We start from the raw sequence: 23,694 nt of genomic DNA, 5'->3' as shown, positions 1-23,694 counted from the left end.
TCAAAATTCTACTAGATTTATGGAGTTACCACAATAATAAGTCATTAAATAATATTAATTTAATATATTAATTTTTTTTTAGTTATTAACAAATTTCTTTAAGTGATACTTTGAATAATCAAACAATAATATGAATTGATTCTGATATTAAATAAAAGTGTGAAAAACACCCGATGGGAGAATTACCTAGATACAATGAGTTAATAGTCATAACATTTAATGCAAAAGTGGCTAAAAACAAGGGGATTGACCCATTTCAAAAGCAAAATCCACCAAAAGATTAGCATGCTATTAGGTGCTACCAATAAAATAAAGGTTAAAAAAACAATTAAAGCACATATGCAAATGCTCAACTATGAGGGCCTAACTCACACCACAAGAGAAGGGGATGCGAGAGTTCTTTCTACCCCTTCAAACAACTATCTAGGCAATGCTAACTTTAGACTCTCCAATGAAGGAGACTTCGTAGGGCAAGCGTTAACACAATGGCCAAATCATAGTTAACTATAGTTCTTCCATATATATAGCCAAATAAATTAATATTTATGATTTATTATATTTCACACAAAACAAAATAGAATATGATTCGTTACAAATAAGATGTACTTTGAAAAAATTAATAAAATAAAATATTAATATTTCAATGATATATGATATAAGTTTAAAAAAATAATTTTGATTTAATTATTAAATCAAAGTAGGACAAATACCACACAACTATAGAGCATTATCCACCTCTAAGGACAAAAATACCTAAACAGGAATCAAATTGATCTTGATTCCCATCGCCTGCCCATTGGAGCCATTCAAATTGAAACAAAAATAAGAAACGCTCATTGATGGTCGAACTGGGTATTGTTTAAGAAGAACCATTCCTTTCTAAAACCAGCTACATCTCATTCATAGCCATGGCATATTTTCTGCAACAGATCTTCTTCCAGAGCCCTCCATCTTTATATCTCAAAGTTACTCAACTCTTCTCTCTTATCGCGGGCTTAAATGTTGGATACTCGGAGGTCAGAGGTACGAATCTCACATACTCTAAATTTGCTCAGACCAGAGAAGTCAAAGAAGCCAAGAAAATATTCAGCAGAAACGGGATGATTATTTGCTATGGGCCAGCCTTAATAGCTTCATTACTGTTCTTGCTTACCAAGATGGAATACATTGGATTAACAAATCCGCTGTCCTCCATGGGAATGGAGCAGGAAGCAAGTCCTCGTCTGCTTACCTTTGCATCTGCTCTGTTTATACATTTCCTTAAAAGAGAATTGGAGGTAAGTGTACATTTAATATTGTTTCTCTTCCCTTTTCATCTTTTTCATTTATGGAATAGGAACAGATTAGGCAAGTAGACCATGGAAGGTTGCATTTCACTTGAAATGGGTCATCTCTAATGTAACACCGGCACTGGGGTAGGTCTGGATGGCGGGACATTCTAACGAGTTTTTGGGATGGAGGGACAATGGACCTCGATTTTCCATTTTCGAATAACGGATATAGCAGTGAGGGGATGGTAGAGCTAGGAGGAGTGTTGTATATTATACATATAGAACTTAAAATACTAGATATGAAATAATATTTTCGTAGAACATAGCAAAATTACAATAAGAAGTAGAATCATTAGACATTCAACATAGTATATACCTAATAGTAATGTTCGAAAAACAAAATTCAAATACATCCCATTAGCCACGGAATGACAGAGGTGGGTTCTCCAAATACTTCAATTGTTTCTCTTCCTTGGTTATTTTTTCATTTTGGAATAGGAACAGATTAGGTAATAAGAGCATGGAAGGTTGTACTTCAATTGAAATGGGTTATCTCAAAATTCTCATCTTGCCGGAGAAATTTTGAAGATTGTGATTTTCATGGTTGTAGAAACAATTGTAAGATGGGTACAATTGAGTTTTTTATTTGGGATTTTGTTGTTTTAACATAGATTTATGATTATTCTAGGCTCTAAAATCTATATGGGTTTTGCAGGTCTTATTTCTACACCGTTACTCTGGTGATATACCCCTGAAGACTGCCGTGATGATTTCATTTGGATATTTCTCTCAAACCATTAATGTTTTGTACGCCCAGCAGCTTTCAGAGGGCTTGCAGCCGCCGGCCAGGGACTTGCTGTGGATTGGAGTTTTGTTGTTCTGTATAGGAATTGGGGGAAATTTTTATCATCATTATCTCTTGTCAAGGCTCAGAAAGAATGGGAAAACCGGGTATTTGGTGCCCAGTGGAGGATTGTTTGGTTTGGTGGTCTGCCCACATTATCTTTTCGAGATTGTTGCTTGGATGGGCTTCGCCTTCATCTCTCAAACTCCCTTCACTTGGCTTTCTTTGTTGTCGACAGTGGTCTACCTGAGTGGAAGAAGCTATGCCACCAGGAAATGGTATTTGCAGAAAATGGATAACTTCCCCAAGCAAAGAAAGGCTCTTTTCCCTTTCATCTTCTGAATCTTGTAATTTCATATTCGCCCAGTTATGGTCACCATTCTCATTGTCGCTACCTTGGTTAATAGAAAGTAATGGGTTTTAATTATATTGTCGTTTTGTGTGTCTATATATATTTATATTTCATTTTTTATATTAATATTATATTAAAATATAATATTAAAAATATAAGAAGGTTAAGTTCTCTATAAAATATATCAAAAATTTAAAAATATATCATATTTTCATCATTTGCTCTTCATTATTCTGTTTTTATAGTTCTTCTCTTCTCTTCCATTTTGACGATGTATCAAAGTTGATGCTAAGAATTTTTACACAATTGATACTAGAAACAAAAAAAATATCAATATGGATTGTGGAAATTTGATAGACTTACAAAAAAAATCATTATGTTTATGCCAATCTTTTTTTTTAATTACAACTTTTCTCTTTAATCATATATAGTAGAAAACACAAATAAAAGCCGCTAAATGGTAAGACTAATAGCAATTATGTAGTCCTTTCCACAATATACATTAATGAAGTCCCGAGTGACATCCACAAGGAACACCCTTATTTGACTTGATGTACAAATGTATTATTAAAGAGTATAATTAATAGAAAGTTGTATCATTTATTTTATGTTGTGGCAACATTCCCAAAAGAACCACCCTTCTTTGATTTGATGTATGAACTTTTTTAGTGGAAAGTTCTAGAATGAATGTATTGTTACAGAGTTTAATTAATGGAAAATGATATCTTGTATTCTATGTTATTTTTATTACCATATTCATAGTTTTTAATATTTTTGTCTTATCCACTAATTTATCACTCCTATGTTTTGTTTATTTCTTTATACATGCCATGATGTAGTTCATTTGTTCTTCTTGAAAGTAGTTCAGACTTGAAAATTCTTCTCACTCAATATTCCTAATTCTCAACTTTAATACTTAATTAAGTTAGGTTGATTTTGGTTAGGTGAGTGCATTTTATTAGTTTATAAGAAAATTAATTTTCTAGTATACTTTGGTGAACCAATTAATCCTACATAAACTATTGTTTCTTTAGATTTCTAGATTAACATTAAGATTTTCACATATGTATTTCATTCATTTGTTTACTATTCATAGTTCATTCCCTCTTTTACAAATTATGACAGTGACTTGATTTGTTTATTCATTAACAAAGTTGATAATTCTCTAAATTATATTAATATTAAATAATTTTTAATAAAATTAATTCATAATAGTTTAATAGAAAAATTTCAACTTTTTGTTGAAATATTATTTTTAGTAGAGTTCAAGTAGGAGGAATCAAGACATATAAATTGTTATTTTCTATATATTTATATATAATCATTTTAATTTAAGGATAAAATAAATAAATTTTAATTGAAGATCTACCAAATTTTTTAATATATTTTTTGAATTGATAAGAAATATTTTTAATAACAAGTTAAGTTGTGATATTATTATCAAAATTTGACTATACTATTTTTTATTGAAGCTAATTGGATCATGTTTCATGTGAGTAGATGAATGGATCACTTAGCACTCATTGCATCTACACAATTCTCACACAATTGAAACTTTGGGCCTTCTCAAGATGTCACTCATCCCAATATGACTTCAACTCAAGCATGCTTCACCACGAAGTTTCCTCCATAGTTAAATACTCTTAGCTTGCTACCTCATTTGGAAAACACAAGTTAACAAATTTGACTTAAAAACTATACACTTGAATCTTGACAACAATACAAAAATTTGACTTACTTTTGGAAAATATCTCCTACTTATTAATTAATGGGCTAAAGTAGCTCTATAATGAATGAGTCATAAGACAACATTTCTCAATGATTTTGTAGATAGGGTAACAAGTTAAGTAGACTTAATCTTGAAAAAAAATTCATAATTAAGTCTAATTTAGTTAGGGTTGTACATAGATATGTGATCTCTTGAAAAATATTAATTGCTTCACTTATGTAAAGCATTTAGTCTTATAGGCATATTATAGAAAAAATGACTTCATAGGTTAAACTCATTTGAATATAATATAAGGTCAAGTTGAGGATTGAATGAGATTAAGTGAATAGTAGATTTGAAGATGCTTAGAGGAATCAAATTAGAAGGATAAGTAGAATATCCTTGTGGAGCTAAAAAGATACATGAACAATTAGAAAGGATCAAGTATACAAGCCAAAATTGAGATATGTAATTAGCAATTTAGTTGCATCAGAAATCAGGTCATCTCATTGTTACTCTCTAACCATTTTAGCAATGATTTAAATCTCTTAATAGAGTGGGCTTGATAGCTATTTGTAAATCCTCTAACAAGGCAACATTTCAAGATTGAAGTGTCTAAAGACCTCTAACAAGGACACTCCTAATAGGGTCATTAAATCCTCCAACAAGGTCACACCTAACAGTGTGCTTTATAACCTTTAATAGGGGGCATATGCACCGAGTTGTGGTGCCAAAAAGGTGACATGGTTTTTTCTTTTCCTAATTTTAATAGCACGTGTGCTCTATAGTGCCCACACCCTATAGTGCGCATGTGCTATAGCACACATGCGCTATTTGCATTATCAAAAAGTTATATATGATGGGCTGTAGACCTACAGCCCATCATTTTTATCTTCATTTTTTGCTATTCCCACAAAGAACAACGCGTACGTGGGTCCAAAACCCAAGTTTTCACCTTCATTTGCAAATATGCCTCCTCGCCAACGAAATCAAAGACAACAAGCACACCCGTGACGATGCCGTAAGTGATATTAACTTAACTTTGCATTGTTTAATATGTTTTTCATATTGTTTTGTAGGTTTTTTATATTGTTTTGTAGGGTTTTCTACAAATTTCATTTAGATTTGTTTATTTATTTGGATTTCAATTGATTTTTTATCAAGAAATGTCCATAATCAATCGAAAAATCCACAAGAGCCTCAAAACCATCAAAACCAAAACCCTCCTCAAGAAGAACAACAAATTTCACAACCCGAACCAATTGCAAGACCTCTACCAAGCACACAAGAAAATATAATAAATGAAATAGAGAGAGGGAAAATTGAATTAGAAAGACTCATTGCTCAGTTGAAAGAATCCAAAAAAACCAATCCAATGAGGGCTCAATTGGCATCATTCCTCGAATCCATTAACACCTAGATAGCCTCAATTAGTGGTCAGTTAGATATTTGGTAGGTTAAGAGGGATGAACAAAAAATATTTAATGCAAATAAATTGTCATATGAAGATGTTAAAAAAAAAGAAATACCAAAAGGTAGTATATGTGCATTATTTAGAAACCCGGTGAGCAAAATACTGTTAGAGAGGGTACTAAATGATTCCCCATCCATTGGTGCATACACGATGCTATTAGAAACAATTTTTGGGATAGATGGTGGATGGTTTTTGATGCCCCTCCTTGCAACAATCACGAGGTCCCCATGTATTTTTTGAAGAAATTATATTGTGAGTTTGTCCTTGGGGAGATCCCCTTTGATATATTAGACTCCCAAGGTAGAGGTGGGGGGTCATCATTTGAGAGGCCGAGAGCACGTTGTGACCCTTATGTAGTTAGGGCACCTATGGTCAAGCCACAATGTGAGCATGTGACTATTCCTTCAGTTGTGAAGGAACATGTAGAGGCCAGCACTCTAGGGATCATTAATGATTTGACGCAGACCCTCATCCATTCCACGAGCCCATTAGTTGAGGGGAAGCCTTCTGTGCATCATGGTCACATGTGCACTTCATACGGATCCCTATGCACATTTGGCACTTATGTTGGAGATGGTGCGGATGATGGGCTTGTCACTGATCAATTCCTGAACAAGACATTTGGCATTGACACACATGTAAATTACAATTATAATTTACTAATTTGTTCACATTTCATATGTATAGTGAATGATTAATTAATTAGCATCTATTGACATTGTTCAAAATTCAGGGTTAGAGTGTTGTTGGGCCCAACAACAATCCTCCAGGCCCAATTTTTGTCCCTTCCACGAGTCCTGAGGTATGTATCGATTTAATCATTTTAATTAATATATATATTTATTACGTAATCATATTAAGGATTGACAAAAAGAATTATGCATGTGCATCAGTTCTCCATAGGACCCTCAACCTTTACCTCAAACTCAGAGCATAGACATCATACGAGCTTCACACAGGTACAGTTGTTTCATGTTAATTTAATTCATTTGATTATATTTATATTATGTTTCATGTTAGATGTAACGTGTATTGTATGAAATGCAGCTCATGATGTCGGACACACCTCCTCATCTGCAACAGTCTGTTGATAGTGGAGTGGCCGCAGCTGTGGCTAGCTCATAGCCACTGACGAAGGTATGAAAGAATTTTCTTCGTTTTAGTTGTTGTTTATGATAGTTAATCTCAAAATTTCTAATGTTAACCTTTTTTTATATATTAATATAGCTTTTATGGTTTTCACACAAGTAGTATGTATGTTAGGCCTATTGATACTCTTTTAATTATGGATCGAAACCTTGTTTTTGTTTTACTAAGTGGTAAGGGGTAGTTTTGTTTAATGGTTATCTGCTGATAGTGGGTCAGTTTGTTGTTAAAGGGTCAGCCCCCTAGTTTTGGCTACTTTTAATTCAAAAACTAGGAGTGAAGTTAGAAGTAGAGAAGAAGTAGGAAAATCAAATAAAGGTATGAGGACTAAGAGTAGGAGATAATGAAATTAAAAGTATAGATAGGAATAGAAGAATAGTTGCATTCAAAGTTGATTGCAACTAGGAGTAGGACCTACAAGATGGAAGTTATATGTTTTCTATAAATAATAGTCAAGTTTAAAGATATAATTGGTGATTAGATATACTCACCTTGGTCTAGTAGAGTCATAAGTGTAGGAGAATTTGTGTTTTAAATTATTATTATTCATAGGCCAAAGTCAAATGTTGAACTTGATGATAGAACTAGGCATATCCTTAGGATTTAAAGAGACTATAGTTTTTGGAATCAACACCATCAACTCTCCTTCACTATTTCTTTGGGATGAATGGAACTAGCATAACAAAATTCTACATTCTTTCATTCTTGTCCTCCTCCTCCTCTCATACAAAATAAACTTGGATAAGATAACTTACTAGAATTTTGGATTAATGGCCCTTCTCTCTTCTTTTCATACTCTTATAGCTATGCTAGTGGGATAAATCATTGAGTATTTTCTTATTTTTTATTTTTGCTCTTTCTTTTCTCAAGTGACCACTTGAGCTTTTGCTATAGCTTTTTCAACATGATGCTTGAGATTGAGACATTTTCTTGAGTGAGGTCTCTTCAACTAGTTGACTTGGAATCTTAGTAAGCTTTAGGATTTTGTTGTTCTTTTATGTATCCTTGCAAATGAATGTAATAGTTAATATTCTTGGCTTGGGAGCTTTTGTCCTTTAGCTTGGTGATATTTAATCTCCTTGTAGTTTTCCCAAAATCTTTACCTCTTTCTCTTTTTTTCTTCTACTTTATTGTGTGCATGAGGTGGACACATGCTTCCAATAAAGTGGGGACTACATGTATCATTTGAAAAAGTAAGCACACTTATTTGGTATTAATTTTAGCCCCATTTTAATATACATTATGGGTTCCTACATTGATTTCACACTCTCCTAACACTCATTGGACCTTCAAATTATTATTTAAGTCCTATATTGATTCATTTTCTTTAAAAACTCAAGGTTACCCTTATCTATAAGTGTGCTTCTCTATTTCAACTTCAATCAAATAATTCCTTTCATTTATTGGACCTTATCTTACCATTTATGACATGTATTTTCTCTCTAAACCCAAAAATAAGTTGTTAGATCAAATTCCACACGCTCTAAATATCTTGGACCCATAATCAAAACTTGGGTTGGAATTGGTGGGTATAAGATGACTTTGGTGATATTTACTTGGGTACAATATTTTTGTTGGTGATATGTGTATTTATAAGTGATTATATTTATTGAATTGTTGTAGGGTCTCGTCACGTCTGATCATCCACGAGCATTTGAGGTGAACTTACAGAGTGACTATTTGTTGGTGGTAAGAAAATAATTGATTTTATGTGTACATATATTTGATTTCAACGTATAATAAATATTGATTCATATCTACTTTCTTTGTATCAGTTGGAGCTGGAGAAGAGCCTCAACAAGAGGTTGAGTGAGCGTGTCAGGAGGGCCCTGTCATCTCCACTGTCTCCCTCCACATGACGATAAAGGATGTTGAGAGACTTGTTTTCTTCCCCTCGTGGGAAGGAAAAGATGTAGTTGATCTAGACATGTATATATAGGCATCAGTGGACATATTCGATACACATTTGATGTATATGACATTCTATATTTGATGTATGACATTTATTTGATGTATGACATTATTCGACTTATGATATTATTGGTTAATATATATGCTATGTTTGTTCATATACGACATATGATATGATATGTTTGTTCATGTATGACATTAAATTAGATATGTTCGTGTATGACATTAAATTAGATATGTGCATGTATGAAATTAAATTCAATACCTAATCTATTCAAAACTTTGATAGAATATTGATTAACAATAAACTTTATCATTGTTTAAGCATAAGTTAATCATTTGCAATATGTCATCGTCATATGATTTATGATCTTGTTCATGTTTAAAGTTTTCCTTCTCTATCATTTGTTTATCAAGTTTAACTCAATACCTAATTAGTTTGAATTTTTGATACAATAGTAGAGAAAAGATGGATTATTTGCAAAAAAAAGTCATTTAAAAAATCATAAATGTAACATAATCACTGATAGTTTTATGGGTTTTCATACATTTATGATTTTGACATAATCACCAGTTGATTGGAATGCATTGTTATTATTCTATAGTAAGTAGATTAAGGTAAAAATAAAAGTTTAATAAATAGTTGTGATGTATAAGAAAGAGAGATATCTCACATGAGAGGGGGATGAATCTAAGATGACACATAAGATACTTGTAAGAGGGAGCTATACTTGTTAATAAATTTACAATGCATGTTATGGAAAATCATAGAGCATCTTTAAAAGGAAATAAAAGAGTATGACAAGTGGAAGGAACATGTTGTTTTGTAGACTCGTATTCAAATTTGGGTGTTGATTTTCTAATGAAGGATTCAAGCACTACAATTTGGTAGTTTTGGCTCATGTTATCCTTGTATCTCACTCTATCTTGTATCTCACTCTCTCTTATTCCCCCCCTCCCCTCCCCCCTCTTTGTATTTCTATTTTTTTCATATCTATGTAGCCATCTATCCTTTTCATCTCCCCCTCACTAATGCAGAGATGTTGAGCTAGAAGTGAGGTTTAAGTACTTTCTTGTTCCTAATCTACCAAACTAAACTTGTGGTCTTCCTAATATATCACTCCTTTAGGATATCATTTTTTGTGGCCTATCTAAAGTGATAGGGTCATTTGTGAACTCCTCCAAGGTGAGTATTTCTCCAATCAAGATCTTGCACCTTTTTGTTTTAGGGACACTAGCCCTATTCCAAGCCAATAGTTGTAGCTCTTCACCAACCCCAAGTTTCTATTGGGACACCTTCCTTATGTTGAACTGATTGAGAATCAACTCTTGGTTTAACCCTCCAATTGTCATATAGTACAAAATGTTGACTATCATAGAATTCCTTGTAGGTCTCCTAATCTAATTTTTTGGACTTAAATTCCTCCTAGGTTGAAATATAACTATTCTATGGGTAGATTTAGACCCCCTTTGGAAATTTATTTAAGACTCCAAAGCCTAGATTCTCAATTCCATTCCTGTAGCACCTAACCCACGTAAAGTACATAGACCTAATAAGGTCACACTAGGTTTGGTTTTCAAAGTAATTACTAGATAATTGGTGCATGAATTGGTGCATGGCTTTAGACCTCCTCTATTCACCAATATTTATCATCTTCAAATTATGATGAAACACAATAATGTTTGTACTTTTTTTCTATTATATATTCCCCCTTATGAAAATACTCATAGAACTAATAAACCATTCATCTCCTCCTTGCAACACTTCTCTACTTCATGTCTTTGCTTGACTCATATCTTAACTATAACACTTCTCTCCTTGAGTAGCATTCGCCAATAGTTCATTTATCCCCCTTTGACTCATATCTTCTATTTTTACATCACTTCCTTTGATATAAGTCCATTCAATATTTTATCTTCATTAACAATTTATCAATGTTTTAAACTAAATTTCCAATGTTGTTAACTAAATTTCCCCTTTTCTTAACATCTTTAAAGTTAGTCAATATTGATTATCCATTGTCACATAGGAATAGGATGAGGTTGGGGATAGGGTTTACCCGGCCACCCAAAGCTAATGGAGCAAACAATTTGATCCCACGATGAAAGGTGAGAGAGATTTGGCAGTTGGCAACTTTGTACTAGCCAACACTGCAAGTTTCAGCATCACCCGAGATGGTGTTGTAAAATGAAAACAGAATGTGATCTCCAAAAATTGAGAGATGTTATTGTAGGTCTCTGCAACATGTTCTTGGAGGAACTAGAATTGCATCCATACCTCACACGAGCTCCAAGATATGCCCCGTCAAAGATCGCAGCCCTTTGGGATTTAGTGACCCTTGGGGACATTTCGATTCGACGTGCTCGAGAACATTTGAGCACTAAAGCGAATAGTACAAGGTTGAGGACAGGGTTTACCCATCCACCCAGAGCTAACAGAGTAGATAGTTTGATCCCATGACGAAAGGTGAGAGAGATTTGGCAGTTTGCAACTTTGTACTAGCTAACACTGCAAGTTTCAGCATCACCTGAGATGGCGTTGTAAAATGAAAATGAAATGTGATATTCAAAAAGTGAGAGAGGTTATTGTAGGCCTCTACAACATGGTCTTGTAGGAACTAGAATCACATCTATACCTCATATGAGCTTCGAGAAATGCCCTATCAAAGATCGCAGCCCTATGGCATTTAGTGACCCTTGGGGACATTCCAGTTTGACATGCCTGAGAACGTTCGAGCACTGAAGCGGATAGGACGAGGTTGAGGATAGGGTTTACCCAGCCACCTAGAGCTAACAGAGTAGATAGTTCAATCCCACAACCTTTTTTCCACTAAGTTGCAAATTTGAGCAACTTTTACAACTTTCAACAATGTAACTTTGCACAAAAAGTGCAATTTTTACATTTTTCACTTGATTCCAATTCTATGACTTAGAAAAGGTTCAAAAATAGTAAAAACTCAAAGGAATATAGGAATATAGATAGTTTTATGGTTATTTCCTAAAAGTTGCTAAATTGTTGCAAAAGTTGCTAATGCAACTTTGCAATTTTTGCATTGACAACATTTGGGTGAATTATGTATTTTGGCTTGGAGGGTATGGAAACTGAAAGGTGTTGACGGGAACATGTTAGATAGGGTAGAACAAACCTATTAAAGCCTAAAAAAATCTTAGAGTTGACTATTTGCAGGATTTTCCCATCAGGACCTAGAAGGGTCACTTGGCACATTGTTACAAATTTGCTCATTTTGGGTTGTTACTCGGGTCCATCACCCTATCCTCTACATTAGGATTGATCCTAGGATAGGGGTGGATAGAAAAGACCTATAAAGGTATTAAATAATGTAATAAGGCTATCGAAGCCTCTAAAAGATGTAAAAGGCACTAAAAGTGCAATATTTTGTAAAATTACCAACATTGGCAATATAAGCCAAAATGGACTTAATCAAGTCATGTAAAGGGTCCAAAGGGAGGTTTCATTTGGTTTTGAGAGTCTAAATGAGTTTAAAACCTCATTCCCATGTGTGGGAGACAAGTTTGGGTAGTCGAAATTGATTGCTCCAAAGGTGCATTTAGTGTTTTCTCTAAACAAGAGTTTCATTTTACATTGGAAGTCATCTAATATAACCAAAGTGAAGGTGTTTGAACCATTTTGGGATTCTAGAGACGTTGCAAAGTAAGATTTCTAGAAAGCCCTAGGGTAAAGGGGCTAGAAAGGAGGGTTTTGTTAAAACCATTGTAAAGTTGATCATGAAACCAAAAAATAAAAGAATCCTTGCATTTAAGTCATCTCTTAAGACTATTTTGGGTCATCGGAGTTCGAAAAGTCAAGGGATTGCGAGTTGCTTTGTAAATGACCTTAAACTAGGCCTAGTTGGCAAACTGAAATAGCCAGTTTTGAGTCTTTATAATAGTTGGTATGTACTAGGTGCATGGTGCATGGTAATCTAGCCTTCTGGTGTTGTCAGTTTTGATTGTTCTAAAAAATCAGTTTCAGTTTGGTATTGGAAATAGTTTAGAGTTGGAGGACAAATGATCTTGGACAAGGTTCTAGACTCAACTACTAGAACTCACTCTAGGCTTTCTCCTAGCCTCTTAGGGTATTTATCCTATACCCTATTCCAAGGGAATCTTCTCTCTATTCCCTTATTACACTAATCCTCACCAATCAACTCAAAACTTTATTTCACCATGGGGTCTCCCTAGTGCTCTCATTGCATCGTTCTTCACAACTAGCTTCCAAGAGTTCATTCTTGGCTATATTCAATTCCAAGGCTTGTATTAGGTCTCATTCAATAGTTTTTAGGATCACTAAGTGGATTGGAGTATTGGGTTTCCAATTGATTTGCAGATTGCATAGTTAAGAGGGCTACTAGGACTAATAACAAATTAGGCCTCCAAAACTGATTTTTGGCTTATATCTCGTCAAACCCTTAAGAAGAACTCAAAAAAGTTTATGATTTGGGTACCCTTTTGGCTCCCCTTGAAGATTTTTTAGGTCTGCAACACCCAGGTCATCCGTACAAGGGATTCCCAAAAATATGCCTATTTACAAGGGTTTCTTGTTTGTATGAACAAGAATATAGAGGGTTTTTCCTTTCACCACTCAAATGGACTCTAAATGATTAATCTTCTAGAATTAATTTCCTTCACTCACCACTCTTTCCTTCCATGATTTTGTATTGCACCCAACTAATAGGGAGAGAAGGGATGAATCAATCACTGATTCATGTTTCCAGTCTACCTCTAAGACTTAGGGTGTCCTCCAAGATCACCACATGGATTTATAGGATCTTTTTCAAGAAAAGATCCCCCAATCCTAAACCCTTCTCCACTATCTTGAGAGGTTTTCACTTCTTGCTACGTGCTAGGCTGCCATTCTCAATGAAGATCATTCAATACCTTCAATCAAACTAGGTCTTCTTGACCAATCTTACCAACCACTTGTAGTATCATGGAAGGAGTCTCACACCCTTGAAATGTACCCCTTTATCATGTCAAAATAGGTTGCTGAAGCCTTCTTCTTTATCAATTTCACCAAATTGCTCCAAAATAGAGCTACAAAGAATCAAAGGACAACCTGCTGTCCTATTTTGTTTGTTGGCCAAATGGATTGGTGGAGCACTTTCCTTTCACCCAAAGAATCTCCTTTCACTCCTCTTCCAACCTTCTTCAGTAACTTGCAAGAAAATCCACAATCTTGCAATGTAAAATGCTTATTTATGCAACTTTTCCCTAATTGGGCTTTCTTTGGCTCGCCTAGGGCAAGAGATTAAAAATGCTTGCCAGCATTTTGAAGGATCCTGATTTTTCTTGCATATAGTACATTGAGTGTACTCACTATCCCCAAAAGGCCGTACAATTCCTATGGTTGGATAGTGAGTTATCTCATTTTCTTTACAAAGTGTTGTAAATTGGATAGCAAACTACCTAAAAACAAAAGATTTTTATAACTACCAAAAAAAAACCTTTCAAGCCAAACTTCCTAAATAAAAATTGTTTTAAATCATGCCATCTAACATTATATCAGGTATATCAAGCAGAAAAAATGAAGGAAAACCTTAAACCTCAAAGCATATATTTGTAATAAGTCCTAAAAGGACAAAATTGTGAAATTCTTGCATTGTAAGAGAAATAGGGAGTGCATAGGTTAAGAAGGGCATTTTATAGGGTCATATAGTTTGTCATAGTCACATCATGTCATTTGATAGGTTATAGGGTTCCAAAAGATCATTTAATGCTTGTTTTAGAGTTGTGCAAATTAAAATTTTCAAACTTAATGGTTAGTTGCTGTTTTGGAGGGAAATGCAATAATTTGAATTTGGTTAAGGATAATCATGTGTAACAACTTGGAAATGGTTTAGGGGTCCCTATAGCATCTATATAAGGTCAGGAACCTTCATTGTATAGACAAGTATAGAGGTTGTATGGACTGCTCCACAAATGGAATAAAAAAGCCATGTTTTGAGTGCATTTTGAAGATTTCTTGGTGTTTTGAGTTCCAATCTGATAGGAGTAAGTGATATGATCATTTACATTGATGTTTAACACTATTTCATGAAGAACTACTAACTTTTCATTGCATTTTGTTAACCTACTATTCACTGATTGGCTGGAAACTCACATTTTCAAGCAATTTTGAGGGTTTTTACTAATAATCATGGTCATTCCATGAGATATTTTTGCTTTTTTTCATAGGATGGATCAAATCTAACATTTACATTACAGATATACACTAACATTTTTAGTTAACAAGGTTTGAAGGATAGCTATCCACTAACATGGGTGAAAATTGGTGGAAAAGGGCTTGGTAGACTCAAGCAGTGAGAGTTTGGCCTTAAGGAGGGCATGGTTAAATATTTGAAACATGTTTGGAATGTTGAAATAAGGATGTTTGTACTTCCAATTGGATCTGGAAGTTATGGCACGTGTGAGATCTAGAAAGTCCTAGAAACAAGGGTTTCAAGAGGGCAAATTTGGGGCTTTTGGGGTTAGGGAGCTCTTAGACTGAAATTGATTGTGGAATGTTCTGATTGAAGGCATTTTAGCAGCCTCTGCAAGTTTTGGAGTCTAGAAATTAAGTATTTCTATCAGTTTCTTTGTAAATACATCATTGCTTCATTGTTAAAGATAGGGTCATTGTGAAGAATCTCTAATATTTTCCAAAGGATTCACATCTCAGTTATATATATGTTTGGTATGAGGATAAAGGGTATTTAAAAAGGTCATTTTTTCAAAGAGTCTTTTGAGAAAATCAAAAGTTAAGTCCACATTTGTCTTGCTGCTGTCATAGAATTGAAAAGTTGGATTGACAACATTGGGGTACATTGTGCATTTTTTCTTAAAAGGTATTGAAACTGGAAGGTATTGGTTGGAACATTTAATATTGTCCAAAACAATCCTATTGAAAACTTAAAACCCCCTGGAGTTGACCATTTGTGGGATTTGACCATTAGGACCTAGAAGGGTCACTTGACACATTATTACTAATTTACTCATTTTGGGTTGTTTAAAGGGCTCATCATACTTCCCTCAGCATCATCTAGTTTGACTCCTCAAATCATTGGTATCAAATCTAGTAGATCTATTAAGGGGTGCAAAATTAGTTACTTGTGTTGTAGATTGTTATATTGAGAAGATGCCTCCAAAAAAATAATATAGAAGGAGATACAAGAGCTGATATAAGCTACTAAAATAATGGATAGAGAGTTGAGGAAACAAAGAGACTAAGATGCAATAAGGTAAAGAGAACTGAGACAAGTAAGCAAGTAAAATGCAACCATCTTGGAAATCTTGGAAGCTTTGGAAAGGATTCCTACAAGGGATGTGCATGAAGAACAAGAAAGTGATGCTTAAGCACTTGAGAATCCTCATGGAGAGGATGGAGGGGACTTAGATCTTGAAGAAAGATGAATGATAAGGTTGTTGAAGATATTTCAATGTGGTAGAAAAAAGACAATAATTGATTTCCATATCTATCATGGCAAGATAAATAGTGAAGAGGTTTTGGGGTTGATAGATTCCCAAGAGAACTATTATAATTATGGAGATATAAGTGAAGTAAAATAAGGTAAAGCTATACAAAACATAGCTAAGAGGGACAACATTGACATGGTGGAGTAGTCTAATAGATAAGCGGTTTCGTAAGGGTGGAACAAACATGACCAAATTGTGAAGGATGTGCCTCTTCCATCAAATAATACAATCCAAAAATAGAGGATAAGGAATAACTTGAAAGAAAAGGAGATGGATTTGATGACCTACATAGAGGAATTTCACAAGTTGAGCATAAGAGGTGGATTAGAGCATAAAGATGAAAATGTTGCAAGGTATCTTAATGGGCTCATATAAAACTTGCAAAATGGGATTACCTTGATTTTTCCTAAGATGCTTAGAGATAGTTTCCAATTGGTTATAAGTGCATAAGATATGGTCAATAGGAAGAAAGAGAGACAAGAAGGTGGTAGAGGAAATTCAAATAGAGGAAGGGGAAGAAAAACCAATAATATAGGAATAGGACAAGGAAGAAATGACAAGGGTAATGAACCTTTTTTTCTTATCAAAGAGGAGGCTATAGAGTTGGAGGAAGAATTTATTTAGGTAGAGGAACATGGATGTTTACAGAAAGGGTAGGGAACACATCAATTAAGTGTCAATTAAATGATCAAGGTGAAAGGAAGATTAAGAAGAGGGTCAAGAAGTTAGAGCACATAGAGGTTCAAATCCTTATGTTTAACTAATTTTAGAGACTAAAGGATAAATGTTGATTTTTATAAGGGGAAAACAAAAAAAGTGAAACCAAAGCTATTAATTTTTAGATCACAATATAAGAGTCAAGATAAGTTGTGAATGACAAGAATTCATCTAGGTTCCAATGATAGTTTAGTTTCATATGAAATGGTGAACAATTTATATTTGGAATGGTCACCACACAATAGGCCGTATAGAGCATCACATGTAAGTAATGATGATTTTCTTAAAAGATAGATGACTATGAGGTGACTATCCTAAATTGAATGACATCTATAGGAATTGATTGGAATCTAGTTCTATATGATTGTGTTCTACTTTAAACAAATGGAAGTTTTGAGCATTGTAAATCTATTTCAAGTCATTAGAATGTGACTTCCCAGAAGTATGTACTTATAACTATTTTAAACTATGTCAAACTCTTCATGAAAGCTATGCCCCAAATGCATCACCATTGTGTTGAATCTTCTAATATACATCTCCATTAAAATATGTTTGCTGGTGTAAACCTGTGAGGAATTGTTGGTCCCAATTCAGTTGTGTGTCAATATTAGAAATGTGACCAATTAATGCTACAAACTTTAGTATTGACATAATTTAACCATATTGTGAGTTGAATTCAATTGGGTTTGGAAATAAGTTATTATTAGCATGTGTATGAACTGCCAGAGCAATTCTAAATATAGTAGATAATAGCCTTCCATGTTGGATATTGAGGGATAATGTATGCACATGCTATAACAAAACTAGAGGATCATATTATATGCAGATTGAAATTTCTATTTGTCATTCAAAGCATAGTAAAAAATTTATTCTAGGAAGTCTATGCTAAAAACTATAGTGTAGAAACAACCATTACTTCATAAATCACTTCAACTCAATCATTACGTTGTACAAACAACCTCATTGAATATGTCACTTGAACAACCTATTTTCCTTCTTACTTTTTGATGATTGTGATCCTTTGCAATTCCAGGCATAAGATGATTAGTGTACAATGGTACTTAAACAAAGCACACTAATAAATATTGAGGATGTGAATTGATAATACCATTTCATAGATGATTTTGGCATCTCACCCTTTATCACTTGTGTGTCAACTTTATTAGCCCTCTTCTTTGGTGACCTGCAAATGAAGAATTAGCATAGTAAAAAATCTAAGATAAGATTAATCCACTAAGATTAACACACATGGGATGAATATTCATAATCAACTATTAACCCTTTCCAACATTCCAACTTTATGATAATGAGTCAAAGTCCAAAAAATTGGAATCCTTAGAGAGAACTATATATGTCACTGCCCCATTATCATCAGATCGAGACCTATTTTCCTTCTTACTTTTTGATGATTATGATCCTTTGTAATTCCAAGCATAAGATGATTAGCATACAATGGTACTTGAGCAAAGAACACTAATATATATTGAGGATGTGAATTGATAATACCATTTCATAGATGATTTTGGCATCTCACCCTTTATCACTTGTGCGTCAACTTTATTAGCCCTCTTCTTTGGTGACCTATAAATGAAGAATTAGCACAGTAAAAAATCGAAGATAAGATTAAAAAAATGGGTCCTATTAAAGAATCTAATATAAATTCAAATAATCTATCTAGATTCTAAACAAATAAAAACTAAATCTCATCACTTACACATCGTAACAATATGGTCCACCTTAGTCATGTGATAGTCTTGGGGAAGAGGTTGTAACATTGTATTTGGATCCAATTGATCACTTTTTATCTCTCTCCCTCTCTCCCTATTCAATCTAATGAGCTAACTAGATCTGCTCGACATTTTAATGTCTCAAGTATTACCTCATGGTTTGACTTGTGAACTTTCCAAAGAATCTTATTATGTGGTTTTCCACCATATTTTATCAAGTGGAAGTTTGATGCGACAACAAGGTTTGAATAATGAAGAATCTTCCTCTTTGTTTGCCAATCCTCAAATAACCACAAGTTAGGATTCTTCATAGGATATCGTCTAAGCCATGTGCTTGTTACAACCACCGCACTGACATGGTACTCTAAACCTTCACCATCTATAACCGAGTGATCCAATTTTTGTTTGGCTTCAACACAATGACACAAATAATAATCTGTCCTTTCTTCATTGTCTTCAGGTGCAATAACAAAAAAAAAAATGGCCTGCAGTGACAAATGTACAAAATGCGATCATTAATTCAAAAAATACTTGGGTAAAAGTTATAATGATGGACAATAGCATGCCATTTTTCATGTGTGGATACTCCATGAACCTGCATCAGAGCTTCTAAAAAAGTGTAACTCACTAGATCCTGTTAGTGTGTAACAATCCTGATATAGTGCAATGTATATATATGTATATATATATATGTATATATATATATTACCAGGTTGCACTAGATGTGACAAGCAGTCAAAGCCAATAAACAAATCCATCTCTATCATTTCCAGTGCTTGTGGGGGATGATAGGTGTCAATTGGATCCAATACTTGTATATCCCATTTGTCCACCCATTCAGTTGACTCACAGTCATCCCAATTTTCTTCTGCACATGATGGACAATAGCATGCCATTTTTCATGTGTGGATACTCCATGAACCTACATCAGAGCTTCTAAAAAAGTGTAACTCACTAGATCCTGTTAGTGTGTAACAATCCTGATATAGTGCAATGTTAGTATTATCTATCAACCAAAAAAATCTACAAACTGTAGACTCACCTTCCTTACCTAGATCCATTATAGTGTTACACCATTGGACGATGGATTTTGCATCTATCAATTTTTCTCCATCTTTGTACTTTAGTTCTTCATGAGCCAAAGCTCTTTTAATGCATGTGCTTGCACCATCGTGCTCTCCCTTACCATGACCAACCTCTGTGAAATTCCACATTTATTGAATTCTACACAACCTGTGCATCCTGCTCAACCAATAGAACATCCATGCATTTTTGGATTGAGATGCACAATTGTCTGACCAAATAATGTGCTAACGATATGATATGCCCCTGTTAGCAAAATCTTCATAAAATAGTTGAAAATAACCATGTACGAACTTCGTAGAATGTGATCGATCATTGCTGATGTAAAAATGGTACTCCCTCAAAATCTTCCTATCATCCTTTGTAATTGTAGGTGAATGCATGAATGTTATGTGAAAAAATATGGAAACCTATTGAGATGTATAATACTTTTCTTGCACCTCATTTTGTGGTTGTAGTGTGTAGTTCTCTACAAAATCTAAAATCGAAACAATGGTATCCAATGGAAACGTATCCTTGCACAACCTGAATTGCAAATCCAACCATTGAGCTCTATGGGTATGCCTTGCATACTCGTAAATAATCTTTTCACAAAAAATCTTCATGAACTCATACACTGGAATCTTTTCAATAACTAGATCACATCTTTTACCATGTTTTCCATCTTTTAGAGCATATGTCACTATCTTGAATTTTTTGTCATCTACTATTTTATTTTCAATTGCATGCATACTATCCATATGTTGACAAGTTGATAAAAGTTGCAAAGAACCACAAAATAAGCACATACCATCCAAGTATGATGTCTTGTAAAATTTTTGGCTGTCCCCTATTTCACATAAAATGTTGGATATGAATTCCCTTGAAGATCTTGGTGGCTCTTTTATGTCACAATCCTACAAAACAAATTGAGAATGCAAAACTATGCATATATGCCTAAAAAGATCAAAATGGTTAGGTGATTTATCTTCACATAAAAAGGTTTACCCATCTCAAAAAATCTTTGACTTATTCGAATTTGAGGATACATACCAATAAATTTTGCAAAAAATTGTGTCTGAGTTGAGTCCAAAAAATGTTTTGCATGTGGCTCGTGTTTTCGGCTACCAATCTTCCTTCTTACAACATCTATTTGATTAGGAGAAACATGTGTATTATTTTTCCAAAAAAATTCGATCAATGATTTCAAGGCTTCACTAATTTCTTTATCCTTTTGTGGTAGTCTACCACTAAATGTCCATAACTCATTTTTTGTTGGATCTTCTAATCTCTCACGCCTTAGCATGGCTCTCCTTAGGGTACCTCTACCAATTTTTAATGTTTTTCTTGTCTTTCTCATGAGTCGAGCTTTCTTCATTTGGTTACTTACTATTGTCGATGTGAGTACTGGTCTTGTGATATTACTATCTTTGGTCCATTATTTAGAACCCACTTTGTCATAAGCACTCATTAGATTCTTTACAATATTTCTTTCATTTGAATCATCCATCATTCTTAGCCCAAGAATCTTCATGATAGGCCTAAATTTCAAATTTCTCATCATTTCAACAAATAATTGGCATTGACCTGTAATATTTAATTCTTCAAAAAATAATCTCCACATACTGTTAACTTTTCTTTGACAAGTACGCTTGCTAATCTTGTCAGGCATTGATTTCAAAATGTTAGAATCAATATCAATCAAATATTTTGGTCTTCTAAAACAAATTCTAGAAGGTGTTCTAATCTCTTCAATTCTCTCAACATTTTGAACATCAATATAAGGTTGAGTGTATTGCATACCTTGAACCGAAGATGATGTGCCTTGGCAATAAGATGTAAAAGATGGAATATCACCTACTTGATGTGTTGATGTTGTGCTTTCAACATGACATGATGGAGTGTCTATATTGTCGGATTTACAAATTAGTGTCTCTTCTACATGAGAGGATGATATGCCTTCAACATTGGAAGATGGTGTAGCAGACAATATGACTCCAACATTGGAGGATGGTGTAGCTTCACAATTCAGTTGTCTTCTTGAGCGTAACAATCTCATTTGTTCTCTTTGTCTTTCTAATTCTTCCTCTTTGTTTCTTTGTACTGGTGGTTCTTGATCCTCTTCGAAAGTCAATTCTTCATTATTGCTTTGTAATTTTTTTTGTTCATGTAGTAATTTCATTTTATCTCTTTTAATTGCCAAATCTATCTCCCTATCTTCATTTGTTTTAATCTTTGGTTTCTTCCTTGGCATGATGATGATTTCTACATGTCAAATTATTCAAACATTCGAATTACTTAAAATGTGTAAATTAAAAATTATTCAATTACATATAAAAATTATAATTATTTGAATGAATACAAAATATATATCAAATGACTTGTCAAATTTCTAACCATTTTGAAATAACATTTCATTCAAACATACAATTTTCAATGAATTCATTATATATTAAATAACATGTCAAATTATAATCAAATTTGTATCTATATATTGACAAAAAATATTTGAAATGGATTGCACTAACCTTTTCTATACAAGGAATATTCAAAGTCTTCAAATCACGTATCCAATGATTGAATTTGGTGTTTGCTAACTTCCAAAAGTGTTGAAATGGTTTTTGCTATGTTGAAACCCGTGATTTCTATTGGAATAACAGAGTGCATAATAGACCAAAAGCAAGAAATGGATGAAATGGGCCCCAAGGTTGGTTTTTTTACCATTTTTAGGTGATTTGAGATAGTGCATATACACTATGGCACGTACGCACTATGTGAAATCACATCACTCCCCATCCTCCCTACTCTCTCTCCCCTCTCCCATCCTTTACTCTCGCTCATTTTCCCTCTCCCACCACCTACTCTCTCTACCTCTCTCACCCTCTTTCCTCTCCCATTCTTGACTCTTTAGATCTCTCACACACACTCTTATCCCCCCCATCTCTCTCCCTCTTCCTCTCCTACCACCTACTCTCTCTCTCCTCTCCCATCCCCTACTTTGTCTCTCTTACACACATTCCCATTCCACCTATCTCTCTCCCTCTCCTACTGCCTACTATCTCTCTCTCTCCCATCTTGTATGAGCTCTCTCTACCACCACCTACTCACTCTCACACTCTCTTCCATTCCCTACTCTATCTCTCTTACACACACACTCCCATTCGCCCTCTCTCTCTCCCTCTCCCACTGCCTACTTTCTCTTGTCCATCCCCTGCTCTCTCTCTCCTCTCCCATCCCCTACTCTCTCACACTCACACTCTCTTCCATCCCCTACTCTATCTCTCTCTCACACAAACTCCCATCCCTACTCTCTCTCTCCCTCTCCCATCGCCTACTTTCTCTCCTCCATCCCTTTCTCTCTCTCTCCTCTCCCATCCCCTACTCTCTCACACTCACACTCTCTCCCATACCCTACTTTGTCTCTCTCTCTCTCTCTCTCACACACACACACACACACACAAACACTTCCATCCCCCCTCTCTCTTTCCCTCTCCCACCACCTACTTTCTCTCCCCCATTGTCGTACTCTCTCTGCCACCCCCTACTCTCACACTCTCACACTCTCTCCCATCCCCTACTCTCTCTCTTTCAGAGATACACACACTATTATCCCCCCACTCTTCTTCTCTCCCATCCCCTACTCTCTACATTTGTCACACACACTCCCATCCCCCTTATCTCTCTCCCTCTCCCTCTCCCACTCCCTCTCCTACCACCTACTATCTCTCTCTCTCTCAAATTCTCTTTCTTTCTCTCTACTCTCTCTCTCTATCTCTCCCATCCCTTACTATCACTCTCTCTCTCTCCCATCCCCTACTCTCTCTCACGCTCTCCCATCCCATAATCTCACTCTCTCTCTCTCTCTCTCTCTCTCTCTCCCATCCTGTACGAGCTCTCTTTGCCACCACCTACTCTCTCTCATACTCTCACACTCTCTCCCATCCCCTACTCTATCTCTCTTACATGCACACTCTCGTCCTCCCTCTCTCTCTCCTCTCCCATTCCCTAC

General features: G+C 34.7%; 1 protein-coding gene across 1 annotated transcript; it reads left to right on the top strand.

The window, feature by feature from the left end:
- Window positions 1–863: 863 nt before the first annotated feature.
- Window positions 864–2,457, top strand: LOC149555175 (uncharacterized). The gene is made up of 2 exons (XM_089833597.1): window positions 864–1,277; window positions 1,987–2,457. The coding sequence occupies exons 1-2, from the start codon at window positions 909–911 to the stop codon at window positions 2,455–2,457; spliced, it is 840 nt and encodes a 279-aa protein (XP_089689723.1). The 5' UTR covers window positions 864–908.
- Window positions 2,458–23,694: the final 21,237 nt, after the last annotated feature.

Source organism: Cupressus sempervirens, chromosome 5 (genome assembly GCF_028749045.1).
Source record: "Cupressus sempervirens isolate cs-2001-9-10 chromosome 5, ASM2874904v1, whole genome shotgun sequence".
Lineage (NCBI taxonomy): Eukaryota > Viridiplantae > Streptophyta > Pinopsida > Cupressales > Cupressaceae > Cupressus > Cupressus sempervirens.
Note: the sequence above shows the minus strand (reverse complement) of the source record. Positions and strands in the feature narration are given on the sequence as shown.